The 14,608-nt window shown below is 38.8% G+C and overlaps 1 protein-coding gene across 1 annotated transcript; it reads right to left on the reverse strand.

Annotated features, from left to right (window-relative positions):
* Nucleotides 1-304: 304 nt before the first annotated feature.
* On the reverse strand, nt 305-13,805 carry LOC136450072 (myosin-17-like). Its single transcript, XM_066450349.1, has 39 exons — nt 13,421-13,805; nt 11,067-11,195; nt 10,691-10,834; nt 10,457-10,602; nt 10,192-10,348; nt 10,025-10,083; nt 9,770-9,929; nt 9,509-9,658; nt 9,287-9,423; nt 9,050-9,196; nt 8,857-8,958; nt 8,710-8,767; nt 8,516-8,617; nt 8,192-8,226; nt 7,929-8,055; nt 7,672-7,842; nt 6,106-6,237; nt 5,927-6,036; nt 5,754-5,814; nt 5,424-5,601; nt 5,069-5,274; nt 4,831-4,950; nt 4,643-4,741; nt 4,327-4,548; nt 3,879-4,018; nt 3,493-3,607; nt 3,344-3,397; nt 3,166-3,246; nt 2,866-3,036; nt 2,454-2,606; nt 2,155-2,361; nt 1,926-2,066; nt 1,763-1,833; nt 1,587-1,686; nt 1,458-1,514; nt 1,315-1,371; nt 1,143-1,223; nt 952-1,034; nt 305-865 (listed from the first exon to the last, which is right to left on the reverse strand). The coding sequence occupies exons 1-39, from the start codon at nt 13,421-13,423 to the stop codon at nt 742-744; spliced, it is 4,590 nt and encodes a 1,529-aa protein (XP_066306446.1). The 5' UTR covers nt 13,424-13,805; the 3' UTR covers nt 305-741.
* Between the last annotated feature and the right edge of the window lie 803 nt (nt 13,806-14,608).

Genomic DNA, 14,608 nt, shown 5'->3' on the forward strand with positions numbered 1-14,608 from the left:
CTGCTTTCACGTTGCTGTTGGAGAGGTCTGAGTTATGGATACGTTACCTTTTTCTGTGCATAACCCAAAACCGGAAATGGGTGTCGTGTTTAGGTCTCCTTTGGAGACAGTCTAATACAATGAAACACAGGTCCACCTGCGTTTTCAAAAAAAAAAAAAGCCTATTATGCTCTTGTAGAACATTATAGAGTTTGGAGGTGCTTCCAAGATTATCCTACCATCTCGATGTAATAATCTTTTATTTATTTAACTTTATCGCGGAAATGATCTTCCCGTGACCAAGATGAACAGCAGAATATTCATGAGATCCAAACTCCAGAGCACTGCTACAACTGTAATCTCTTTTTTTTTCAACTATAATCTTTGCAATTTACAATATGGTGATGATCCATATGAGAAAAGGCGACACAATGGACAACTCGTAGATATGGAAAACCTTTTCCAAACGCTTTAACTGCTTAATGACCACGAGCTTTTTCCAAAAGCAGCTCGGGGACCTGACCAGAGGCATCCGACCCCTTCACTACAATATAATAATAATAACATAGATTGCGGACCCTTCGCCCAAAAAAATTGGGAGAAGATTGAGGAAAGAACCAATCAATCAAACCAAAGACAAAATACAACTAACAATTACCCTGACCAGAGAGCAAAAGGCATGAGCGTATGTACATGAGTTATGCACAGGTTGAGCGGAGAAAAGAATGTAGAAAGAGACTTGCAGCTGGAAGGACCACCCTGTCAGTCCTTTCTTTGGTGTAGGAAGGTAAAGCCAGAATTCTCCCGGATCAAAGGTGGCATGTCGACATCTGTTACCTCGATTTCTGTCATCGACTTCGAGATGTCATCCACCGAAAATGGAACGCTGTGATTAGGAGTACACTGTCAGGCAACGGGCTTAAGTAACTGTAGTCAACAATATATCTGAGTAGGAGTAAGGTAAATAATAACCTGGAATCATCATCCAACAAGAACGAACTGCTCACTGCATTATTAGAATCTTCCGTCATCATTACTCTCATACTTGAGATGACCTAACATCAATTTGTTTTTCATCAGAAACCAAATAGCGCCATATCTTGGCACAATAGCATAGGAAATTTGAGCTGAGTAACAACTAAATCAAGTAGAACAAAGCTTACATCTGATGAAACAGTGTGGGTACCATACTTATCATCCCAGTACATTGTACTGATTCGATATAGCTGTTGTATGCTAAGGACCTGAAATTAACAAAACATGTGACAAGCTGTTAAGCCATAACTTACAAATGTTGATGAGTAGCTGAAGTTAACTGAGTTCAGAGATACTTACAGGGCACAAATCGTTGGTAATTTCTTTCAATGTTTTCTTTGGCTTTTGATGAATTACCTATAATATAAACTGTTAGAATATCTATTTTTCAATATAGAAAGTTACAAATAAAATAAAACATCCAATCAGCATAGAATACATACAAGGAATCCAACAGCCTGCCTAATATGTTTTAATTCTTCCCAGGAAGAACCTGCATACTGTCCGTGAAACATAACATTAGCATATAAATTTAATATTGTCCAAAGTAAAAAAAAATAATAAGTCTTTACCTCTTCAGTTGCATAAATGCACCACTGCTCTAATTCTGCCAATCCAGCTTTCACATATTCTCCATTGCTAAATGAACAGCACTCCCGGCGAAGAAGAAGACTACAATACAAGGACTTTCTTTTAAAACCAGAAAGAGAACTTAATGTAGCACAGATAGAGCAACTATGAATCATACCTATTAAACAACTGAACATTAATAAATGAGAAGATTTGAGTGAACACTTTGCTGATTAAGAATGACGGGACCTGTCAATATCAATGAGAGTCATATCAATGCAAATTCTTTAAAAAAAAAGGGATGTGAGTCATGTTAATGCATATTTTTAGGTAACACATACATAATTTGCTTTTAAAACATTCAAGTAATTTGTCAATATTTTCACAATGCTCTGCCAATGGGCGATCAGAGTTTGCTGAGCTAAGGCATTTGCTTGGGAACGTGATCCTTTAATTAGACTTGCACGGGATGTTCTTGGTGCCTGAAAAATTAAAAAAAATCAAGTAAAAAAAATAAACCATGGTGTCGACTCCGTAAATAACAAATAGTATAGCGACAATCATTGATACCTGGATGCAAAGGCCAAGCAAAGGAGATATCTCCTTCTTCAAATTGTCTCTTATCATTCCATAGATCTTCTCAAGGAAAGCTGTAAGCTGTTGCTTGAACAGCAGGGCTGGGTACTTGGCTTCAACTTGACGAAGGTCACCTAGCCCTCCAATCAAGCGACTTCCCAGAAAAGCACGCCCAGCACTTTGTGGTGAGGCTCGCATCCCCTTTATATTTCGGAAAAAGTGAATTAAACATTTTTGCTGACTAGAAAACTAGAATGCCAAGTAAAAAACCGGGGTGAAGAAAAATGTTTTACCGAAAACACCCTCCCAAAAGATGCAGCAGATGACCTGCGCCTTTGAGGAGTGAATCCAGCTGCACCAGTTGTTTTCAGTGTTCGTTGTAGCAGCAGCAGTAATGTGGATGAATTTGAGAGCCAATATGCCAACTTGTCGTTGTTGTCCTGGGACTTTGGAATGACAGAATTTGAACTTAAATATATGGCAACAGCACAAAACATCAACTATAAAGAATGAACTTTTACTCCATTGTTCCTGTGGTATTCAAAAATTTTAATATGGACTATAGCTACATTTACATGGTTCCAGTGGTATCACGAAGGCATAATATACCAGTTCAATAGTCAAGTATACTAGGCAATCAAATTGTGAAGCATAGTTCTCCAAGAAAAAGGGAGTAAAGTCAAACAAACAAGCACAGTTCACTACCTCAATCGCAGAGCCAATTGTTTGTATAATACGGTCAAAAACACCAGTTCTTTCAACTTCAAATGATCTCCAGTGTAGAAGACACCTGTAGATAAGGCAAGCTGCAATAGGTTTGCCACTGGAGAATCCCAGATCTTGTGATACACACTTAATCAGCAGGTCTTGATTTTCCTGAAGCACAAATTCATATATGATGAAGAGAAATCACAACTGATATAACTTCAGGATCAAACCAAAGTAAGTGCATGGTTTTAGGGAACCAAGGTAGAACGAACAGAGGAGTAATCACAAATAGCAAACCTGCTGCTTCTCATTAAGTGATTTTTGTGGCTTCTCTTCAGCCTCAAGCTCCTTGGGGTTTGGTGAGATAGGGGTGACATCCTATGTAAATATTTGAGCACATAAAAAGGTTATCAGTTAATACCAGTTACTTCAGAATTGTATGTGAAATGTTTTTTACACCGTTCTTTTCACTTACTGGTGATGACTTCACTTCTCCGTTTAGAGCATTCCCATTCTCCGGAGTTTTCAGCTAACAAAGTAGCATTAGTTTAAAATATTATGTCACTGCAACAAAAGTAAGTATAAATGTACAGAATGCCTGTAGTATGAAGGAACCTGGCATACCTGGAAAGGAGACTTAGGATATGCAGCTAATGACTTTGCCGTAGGAGAAATTGCAACAGCCTGTTGACGGAGCACTTTGTTCTCAGATTCCATGTTGGTTGCTTTCTCCACCAGCCTGTGTTTGATTCAACGCAAAAATATATATGGTATTTATTCTTAACGAAAACAGTGTGACAAATCATATTAGATAGGTGAGACTAATTAAATACACCCTCTATTCCAAATTATAAGATGTTTTGGCTTTTCTAGATACATTGTTTTTACTATGCATCTAGACTATATAGTGTATATATAGGTACATAGCTTTTGATATGTACCTAGAAAAGCCAAAATGTCTTATAATATGGAATGAGAGAGTACATTCTAAAGCTTTATTTATGTTATACCTCTGGACAGTGTCCTGAAGTTGCTCAATCTTTTTCTCTGCACTCTCAAACTTCTTAATTAGTTCTTCATTTCTCCGTTCAGATTCAGCATGTTCTCTTTTTGCAGCTTCTGTTGCTTGCCTTTCAGTTAGCAGCAAAGCCTGCAATAATAATAAAAAAGGGTATAACTTCAACTAGATCATGAAACAAGCATATGTTTTCAAATTCCAAGCACAAAGCATCCTTTAGTTCAATCATTATCTTATTCTGAACATTTCACAAATTGTGAAACGGAGATGATTGACATTTTATTCATATGATCGTTATCTTATTCTAGATATTTCACAAACTATGAAACAGAGATGATTAACAGCGTTTTATTCATATGATAAGCACCAAGTGATCCAAAGGAATCTACTGTAAATTGTCAATGAAAAATGTTACAAAGAAAGATCAGCTGCCACCATACCCTTAGTTGTTCAACTTCGGCCGTCAGTGAGTTAATATTTTTCGTGTCTTCGACTAGCACAGGAGTTTCTTTGATTACTGGAGGTGCTTCTTCAATTGCCTTTCTAGCAGCTTCCCTCTCCTTAACCACCATGGCCTTTGATTCTTCAACTTGAAGCTGCATATCATGCAATGTCTCTTGCAGCTTAGCAATTTCCTGGGCTTTTGCTTCCTCAAGATCAGTCTGCAAATTAAAAACATAAGAATAGGCCCACAATTACCAAATTTAAATCAGTGTCAAGATAAGAAGAGAAATAAAGGAAGTGCAGGTACACTACCCTTAATCGCTTCTCCAATCCTAAGCGCCAGGTTAGTTCTTCAACACGCTTCTCAAGTTTATCCTTGGCCTCTTTAAGGGCCCCTGTCTCTCTTGCGGCCTGCAGATGGTTCATCAAATAAAGTGTTGAAGTCTGTGCCATAGTATGAAAAACTGGAGAACCGCATAAGGTAAGAGTTAACAATATACCATCTTGAGCTTCCTGAGCTCTCTTCTCGCAAGCCTTTGCCTCCAGGCACACTGGTAAGTAAGAGCTGCTCCTTGCAGATTCTTGTAATGTGAGTAGTCTCTGTGGCGGCGCCATTGAGCCTGTGTTCGAAATAGCATGTCGATCAAATAATCATTAAACGAAAAGAAATATTGCAGAAGGAAACAGTACTGCAAAAATTCTGAAATTTGAATAGCAGCTTAATTAAAAACATCATACTTGGATGTGGACAGCTGCTTTCGTTTCCTTTCTGAACCTGAATTCTTTGCGAGCAGACATTGCCCTTAAGCCTGTCTGCAGTGTGATTGCAGCTGCTTGCAGTTGTAAATAAGATTCTCGTGCTTTGTGGCATCGCATATTCTTTTGTATTTTCAATGCTGCTGCTTCCTTCCTCATGCACTCATACAACTTACGGGCCAAGGTTCCTGGATTTCAAGAGCAAAAATGATAGGTGTGAAGTCAGAAGAATGCCTCCAAAGTCACATGCATTCAACAGTGTATATACTTGAGAAGAGAAAATCAACATCAGCAATACTTCTGCCTAACACTTCAACATAGAGAGAGGAAACAGTACCTCTGACAAAAGATTGTAGCTGCATTGCTGATCTTTTAAGATCGGCAAACTGTTTCCTTGCAATATATGTACATATTTGCCTCTGTATGATTCTTGCTGCTCTTCCTAATACTTCAGCTCTACGAGCATCCAAATCAGCCATCTGTCCAGCTCTCAGAAACACCTTTGTTTTTCCAATCTTCAAAAAAATCAGGTAAGAAAAATTATAGTTCAGATCACTGAAATACTATGTTGTCATTAGATGCCTTGTATTAGGTTCCAATGCTATATGAAAGAACAACATGAAAAAATCAGCAGTTATGGGATCACAGTAGCAGTTCCATGTGTTACCTGGTAATTCTCCAGACCCCCTTTTTCCAAAATCTTTTGGCACGCAATCTTATCATCATTGCTAAGCACAACAATACAAAGGAAAAAAAATGCAAATGAATAGATTGAAATGCCAAAAATAAATGAGGAAAATGGGCAGAAAAGTCCATTTGCATTCTTTGTGGATTTCCTACCTCCCTTCTAAAACTTCAGGAGCAAGGACACCAAATCGATTGACAAATTCATAAAATGTTTTTCTTGTGGGGTATCCAGCACAGCTGATCCTGATAGCTTCAAGAACACCCTGTGGTACATCTTAGTTCAGCTGACGCTAACGACAACAATTACGCTGATAAGAGTTTAAGAATCTTACTCCACATCTTAGTTGCTGTATAACATTTGTATTCTCAAAAATGGCTGGCTTAAGGAGATTATTTGGCTTCACACATCTAATATAGTGGGGTTCGGTAGAGCTCAAAGTTTCCATGAGAGATTGAAGTTGCAGCTGAAAATTGTACAAGAATATCAGTTATCAACAATAAATAGGTAGAGAAAACATTAAGGAGAACGAACAAGCTTGCTTTCCTATTTTGATGTACCAGAACATAAAAAAAATATATTTGTATTGGTTACATGCTTACCATAGGTAAAACCAACAAAAATTCAAAAATGGTAAAGCACTCATTATAGTCATGATGGCATGCTAAATTTTATCTCCACACTACTATGTCACTAGTAGCACAGAGAGAAACCATGTACATACACTGTATACACCATCTGGGAGGAAGCACAACTTTCCAAAAACATCATTGTAGTGACACAGATGTATGCATACCAAAGGAAGCATACAGACACATGCCTTAAGTTGGACCATGGTGCGTTTTAAAAAGGCTTTATCAACTTATATCTTTTATCCACATATCAGGCACGATGTCACAAGGTAAAACGGCATGCATTTCAAACATTCTTTTCATATAGACCACCTCATGCAAATACAATGGCACACATTGCGGAATCATATTCAGTAGCATCAGATAAGATTATAGAAAAAAAATAAAAATAGAGATGGTGATCTAAAGACAAAGTTAGTGCAGAGTTCATTAGTCAGTAAACATAGTCATGTTTGGAAAAAAAAATAGTGTGACTAAGGAACAATAAGCAGATTTTGATAGGGATGGTGATGTGAACTTCAGAATGAAGCACAAAGAAGAATAAGCCTATTATCTAATTCCAATCTACATTATAAATTCTCAATCCAATGCCCAGATTCCCTTCAAGCTAAACTTTCAGCTAAGGCAGTACGATCTTTTGTGCATTTTCAGTCTTGAAAAAAATGTGGGATCAGCATCCAGCCCAAGTAGTTCAACAAGCTGACCAGGTGCGATGTACTATTGTACACTACTACATTGTGAATAAACACCATCAAAAGCAGGCTGAAACCACAACGAAGAGAGGAACTTGCATTTAATTTCGGTCTAGATGAAGGAGGCCCCCAAAATAAAAGCATGCCTGGGATTTTGTCCACTCTAGCTAACAGCATATCGAATTGTCTGCAATAAAATGCCATCAGGTGCCATGCTAAGCATGTCAAAAGCTGCCTCAAGCCCTCAACTGTTTATGTATTGGGGAACGTTGAATAGGGAAAATGACACTGACATAGATCAAAGCCTAATATGTGTGGAATCAGGTTCCAGGCATGGATTGAAGTGACAGAAACACGGATAGCATGTTTCAACATTGGCACCAAATGTTCTTTTAAGGGCAAAAATATGCAATGGGGAATATATATGTTTTTTACAACTGATGCTTCCAAGAATACAGATGAGGAAATGATAGCTACTAAAGAAACCTATTATTGATATGGTGAAAACGTAAAGTGCAATGTTTTGAATAAGCATACTGTGCAATTGGATTAAAAAAATAGAACAGAATTTCACACCTTAAAACGTGATCCAATGGATGAAAATTTTGAAGACTTTGCTGTCTCCTGTGGGAGAGGAGGGAATAAACCAGCTACGAATGGGCATGAAGAAGCATTCAGCAAATCCTGATGTTCAGCCACTACATAATCTTTGTTCTTGTCTAAGAAATAATCAGCCTGGTATGTCACCTGTGGATGGTACCAAAAAATATCTTGGTAAGATACTCACAACTTTTCACCAAGAATATGCATATCCTTTTATGAAGAAGACTTACATCGCCAGCATAATGGACTACTGTAAAATCAGTGCGTGAAAGCTTTGGCTTGGCAAACCGCTTGTTATTCTTAAATGTTGTATATAGCTTCTGTGCAAACGTCTCATGTGTTGATCTAGGAAACATACTGCACATAAATTTTTAGGGAAAGAAGTCATCAAATTGCAAGCAGTCAGATAACAGTGAATTGAAATAACTAACAACTAGTTGCCATAGTAATTGAAGAACTACGTCGCTTGCAAGTGGGAATTCCCAAAACATACCATGCTTCATCCAGAAGTGCAATCAATCCACCTTTCTGAAAACATGGGAATAAATGTTACTAGTGCCATATATAGTTCTAAGACAACTTGAAATAACACTGCTTCTCTCAGAAATTCCATTACCAAATACTTAAAATTTTGTAGGGAAATATAAAAGCATAAAAAAATTGAGTTTTCAGCTGTAGACCCCAAGTCTTGCACTTTTTAGTATCTATACTCTTTCAAAAGGTGATATGTTATGACAATCTTGCTCTTTTTTTTTTTTTTTTTTGCAAACCAACAACCTTGCATTTAGTGTGCCATGTCATAGTATGTAGTGTGTACCTTCTCTATCAAGTCTAGCACATCTTGATTATCAACAAACTCGATGTAACTCCAGTTTATGTCTTCTCTGGTATACTCTTCTTGTTCCATTTTGAACACATGCTGCATGACAAATGCCACATATTTACTTTAGGTCGGGAATCTCAAGAATAAAGTGATATCATCGTCTCATCGAGAGTAAAGTCATGACATACCTGGTTAAAATGTTGTTGCAGCTTTTCATTTGTATAATTGATACATAGCTGTTCAAAACTGTTCAATAATTCAATTCAACAGCTCTGTTTAGTTGATTCTATTATGCGGATGTTTTATCTAGTTCAGAAGAGTTACAAAACACTAACCTGTTAACTTTGAAGCTCTCAAAACCATAGATATCAAGAACTCCAATTAATTGTTTTGAGTTTGGATCCTGTCCAATTGAGACATTAATTTTTTCCACAATCCTGTGCACAAGATCGCAGTAATAACAGATGTCAGGCTATGAACACTGGAATCTAACTGTGATTTTCTAGACAGGTGAGGAAGGGTCATTACCAATCGAACAATCGAGAGTATATTATTTTAGCTAATGCATCTCTGCTAGCAACTGCAGAAGCAGGATCAAGTGTTCTAGTGATAACTTCTTCAGGCGTGACTATAACTCGTGTTATCAGTGCCTTTTCCAAATTCTGGCAATCACATCTGCACGAAATTTTAGTGCTTAGCATTTTTGTGATCACACTGAACAGATAAGAAAATCAAGCATTCTATCAAGGAGAAACATGCACTCACTTCAAAAGTTCTGCGGCGGTGTTAAGGTGGAACCTGGACTTATCATCCTTGATTACAGAAGAATCAATTTCCATTCCCTTGGCAAAATTTATATTTCCAAGATGAAGTACAGCTGCTACAACCCTGAATATAGCTTCCTGTAAGATAAACGAATTATGATGGTTGATATTAATTAATCCTGAAACTAACACTCTAGTAGCTTCAGAATAACAAGACAGACACCTGCTCTTCCTCATTGATTCCAACTATGTCCATTGCTCTTCTTGTTGCTAAATACTCTTCAGCGTCATTGATTCCATCCACCTCAATACAGCTCGACTGGTTGAGGTAATGGAACAATCTAGGATCAGACAGCTTATACCTCTGAGTTTCCTGCAGATTAGAAAGATCCATAGTAAGGTATACACCTTTTTCAACCATGTTGAGTTACATGCCGAAATATCAAGAACCACATAGTATAAGTGATTCAGTTTGAAAATGTACCTCAGGTGGTGCGGCACAAAGGAAATAAAAGCAATGGTAATTTCTTTCTGGGGAATTAATTTGGCACACACGTGATCTTTCCAGCAAATAAGTTCTGATAGCAGCTCCTGAGATCCGTCCAGTCTTGTCAAATTGGATCTCAACAAACTTGCCAAAGCGACTTTACCGGAAATTGAAAATAAAGGGGAACGTCAAACAACCATTTGATGGTATCCAAAGGGGAGAAACAGAGAGAATAACCAATCAAAGACTTACCTTGAGTTGTTGTTTCGCACAGTTTTAGCATTACCAAAAGCTTCAAGAACTGGGTTGGACTGAAATTATGTATGGTAGAAATATAAGGCAATCAACCAATACATATGTTTTCCATCTAAATGATGCATATAGCAAGCAGATAAATAAATGAGGTTAAATGGTCTTGCCTCTAAAACTTGTTGTTCCACTGTACGTCCTTCTACTCCAGACCGCCCACCTAAGTGCGCTAGATATCTCATAAGCATCTTCGTAGTCTCAGTCTTCCCAGCACCACTTTCACCACTGACCAATATAGAGTTGCTTTTCCCTTCATTTAGCATTGCCCTGGTTCACATTGACAGGTTGCACCAGAGTAATGCAGTTATGTAAATTAGTGCATGGATGGCATGTTGCCATATATATAAATAGAGTATTTATACAACAAGAATGCACCTGTAAGCAACATCTGCGATAGCAAAGACATGGGGACTCAACTCCCCAAAGTCTGCACCCTTGTACTGTTCCATCATGTGGGTATCATAAAGATGTGGCAATCTTTGAAATGGATTTACAGCAATCAAAATGCTGCCTGTGTAAGTCTGAGAGTGCAAATGAATTGTTATCATGAGCAACTTATGCAATTTATTTGGTGTAAGATTTTTTAGGCAAAAAGGGTAACGAGCTCACATATATTTCATTCAGTTCATAGCGGGTAGCAAGATTCTGTAGAACACCAGGTTCATGTAAGTATGAAAGTCTTGTCATATCATCAACTCCTCCTGGTGGAGCTTCCATATCCTTGGGAAAAACTTTTGATCTGTCTGTGGTAACCTGTGCAAAAGCATTACTTTCAGAATCCATTTTCTGTCAAAAAGATACAGCCTATATCCTGAGTCCAGTTGATATAAAATACTGGAACAGAACTGTAGAACTTTCTTTCTAGAATAACACCAATATTCCTAAGGCAATACTAGGCACAAAAACACCAACATAATTTGAATTCATATTAATAGCAAGATGGAGACCTTATGCAGAACACATGAGAAGAAACAGCAAACGGTACCTTTTTCCCACTCGATGTCTGCACATGTACTTCATTGTTTTTTATGCTAACAACCTCCCCATCTATCCAAGCTAGATTAGGGTCTTCCACCCAAACATGAGAACCAACGATGATATTAACTGGAGTTCCCTGTGAGAGAAATAGTGCAATAATCAATGAAATGTCAAGGAAAACAGAGCTAAGGTTATGTTTAAAACATTGTCTACCTCTCCCTCCCTTGCTTCTCATATCACTATGTTCATGAACTCAACACATTTTGTTGAATTATTATAGATGTGACTTATTGAGTGTGTGATACTGTGATTGAAATTATTTAAGAAACAGTATTCTAATGACACAATGAGTCGGGCTTTGAACCTGGTGAATATGTTTACCAGGCCTCCAAGGTACAGAGGATGAGATTTTGGACAAAAAGTGAAACCAATTTGTTTCAGAGCATCATTCAGAGGGAAAGAGAGGAAGAAGATGGAGAATCCAACTTCCAGCGGAATGAAGTTACAACAAGGTAAGCAAAGAAATAGCACACAATAACCCCCTAGGCATCTGGCAAACAGCCAGAGCAGACTTACTACCAACAAAACATGTCCTAGGCCTAACAAAATAAACTTTGGGACGCAACAAATTTCATGGAAAAATATTTGTTTTCTTTATCCCCAAACAGATGAAGAGGCTAGATGTTATCTTTTATAGTGATATATAAGAAATAAATTCTGTAGTTCCTCTGTGATGATTGATTTAAACCCTACTTACACAATATGTTACCCAGCCATGCATGAAAGTAAGAATGGAAATTTGCACTTCCAATTTATGCATCAATTATGTATCTCAACGCTTAACCAAATTCTGAAGTACAACTAGCACAGTGATTAGGTGCACTGCCAGGTATATCCAAAGCATTGCAATTTTCAGTAAAATTACAAGGGTCTCTTATGACTTATAAGGCACCAAAGAAACGGTTTACTCTAAAGGCGGTATGCAGATTGCTAAGCACTTCGATATTGATAAGTAAATGGACAGCAGGTAGGTAATACAAATACGAACAGCATACTAAATGTAAATGATATATTCTTGAGGCAACCATGCATTAAGTATCAATCAATAAACTTGAGAGATCAGTAAGATTCCAAACCACTAAAAGAATAGGAAAATGCAATTTGAGTTATTCAAGTATACAACTTTAAAGCACAAGAACAAGATTCCTGGTATTAAAATTTTAAAATATCATGGCACATAAAATTTATAGCAAGTTCATTCATGAAACTATCAATAACTAATTTAGTCCTTACTGCTGGCTCATCAAAGCATCAATGTTTTCTACAACAACTCTAGTTAGATCTTTAGTAAAGAACATCCTTGGTCGCCTACTTGATATAAAACATCTTTCATACACAACCAACAAGAAATGAGCATACTGACCTATGAAATGTAGTTCTATTTCCAGCCCTAACATCACTGCTAGCAAACTTGAAGAAGCTCATCCAAACTCAAACTAAGGTTTCTTTCGCACTAGGTCATAAATCAGAGGGGAAGAATAAATATAATCTTCTTAATATATATGTTATTCTGCATTTATGACATTACTGCTAAATAAACTTTGTTGCAAACAAAAGCTAGGCTTTCTATCATCAACATGACGCTTTCATCTATTAAGTGAAGTAAGAATACCAATACTGCTGCGTGAATACACCACACTGTACAAGAAATCTAATCACGCTGTCTATTCAGGTTCCAAATGAGACAAAAAGGGGTGTGTGGGGCTGGGGGCTTCCTCTTAAATCGGCACGCACAGGAAGTTAGCAAACTCCAAAAATAGCAGCAAAGCTCCTTCTAAAAGCTGCAAGTACTGTACCGAGAGCAGAGCATGCTGTGCAAGAAATCTTATACGGCTAGGGTTCAAAATTTTATGATTGAGGCCTCGTTTAGATGCATTCTAAATTCCAAATTTTTTCACTCTCTCTCCATCACATCAATTTTTAGCCGCTTGCATGGAGTATTAAATGTAGGTAAAAAAAATAACTAATTACACAGTTTAGTTGGAAATCACGAGATGAATCTTTTGAGCCTAGTTGGTCTACGATTGGACAATATTTACCAAATAAAACGAAAGTGGTACTATTCATCGGGTTCACTTTTTTTCACGATCTAAACGAGGCCTGACTAAGGTTTCCAAATGCGCAAGCAGCAACTCGCATCTCAATTAAGCCATCTGAATTCTGAACCAATACAGAGTCGATAATCCCAGCGAAACATGATTCGATCAGCAGCCAGGCGAAGCGAAGCACGCCCAGCACACAAGCTAGTAGCAGTAGTTGGGAAAGCAAAAGGCTAAACAAGCAAAGGATCCGGAACAGTACCATGGGCGGATCAGGTTCGGATCGAAGGGGACAACGGATCCGTCGGCTCCAACAGAGGGGAACCCGCCGCCGGCGAGGTCAGTAGCCGGCGAGGCGGCGAATTGGACTATCCCTGCTCGGTTGCCCCACCAACCCCCCAAGCTGCTGCTTGCTGTTGCTTCTCGACTCGACTTCTACCAGTCCTATTTTTTTTACGCTTCTCTTCCGCGCGGTTGCTTCGCAACTGGTCCACCGCACGTGCTGGCTGCCGCCGGCGATGACGGCGCGGCCGGTCGCGACGCTGGAGTTGGAGAGAGGGAGGGGACGGAGGGCAGAAATGGTAATTACGTGCTGCTTAGTTTTCTTGCGGTTTGAAAGAATCTAGGAATTCTGCTCTGGTCCTGAAATGCGCAGTTTCCGGACGGGAGAAGGCATTTAAATAGCTGCACTTTTGCCTCAAGGACCTATAGTTTTGCTGATTTTCAACTACTAGAACATCTTGAGAAATGATATTCAAAGTGATTTAGAGCAATCCAACTTTCGATCTTTTTTCCTTTTCTTCTCTTCCTCTTCCTCCCTTCTTCTCCAACTCCGACGGACTTAGAAGGGGCTCAAGAGAGGTAGACCAGCTAAGCAGTGAGATAGCAGGAGGGCGAATAGCAGGAGGGCGACGATTAGGGTTTTAGCGGCGTAGGAGACAGCTAGGCCAAGTCAAGGCGGAGGCGCCTATGGCCATAGTGGCGGTAGGGTCTCATCAGAGCTCCGTGGCCGCGGAGCTCCGACGGGACCCTACCGTGCCACACTAGGGTATTGGACGGTGGTGGTGCATCAGGAGGAGGAACAAGGTACGGAGAAAAAAATCCAATGTTGGAAGAACCTAAAACACGCGAGTATTTTATAGACACATCCAATATTTTATAGTCTACTACTACATTCAAGACCTCCTGAATTAGTACTTGCAAAATAACAGAACGAAATTGGAAGTTTTTAAGATAGCGATTGAGCCTCCCATCAAAACAAGACTTAAGCTCAGGTTGCATATTTTATGATCAGGACCACAAACATAGCAGACAATATTTTTTCCGCCCCTTGCCCGTGAGGACGGCGGCCTTTCGGCCACCAGCCGCTGCCGTTCCGGCTGCGTGCTGCGCTGGTCGTTTCTCACCACGATGACGAAACTGCCCCTCCGGTGTATTGTGTTGTGTGGCA

The sequence above is a fragment of the Miscanthus floridulus genome, chromosome 5, assembly GCF_019320115.1.
Source record: "Miscanthus floridulus cultivar M001 chromosome 5, ASM1932011v1, whole genome shotgun sequence".
Lineage (NCBI taxonomy): Eukaryota > Viridiplantae > Streptophyta > Magnoliopsida > Poales > Poaceae > Miscanthus > Miscanthus floridulus.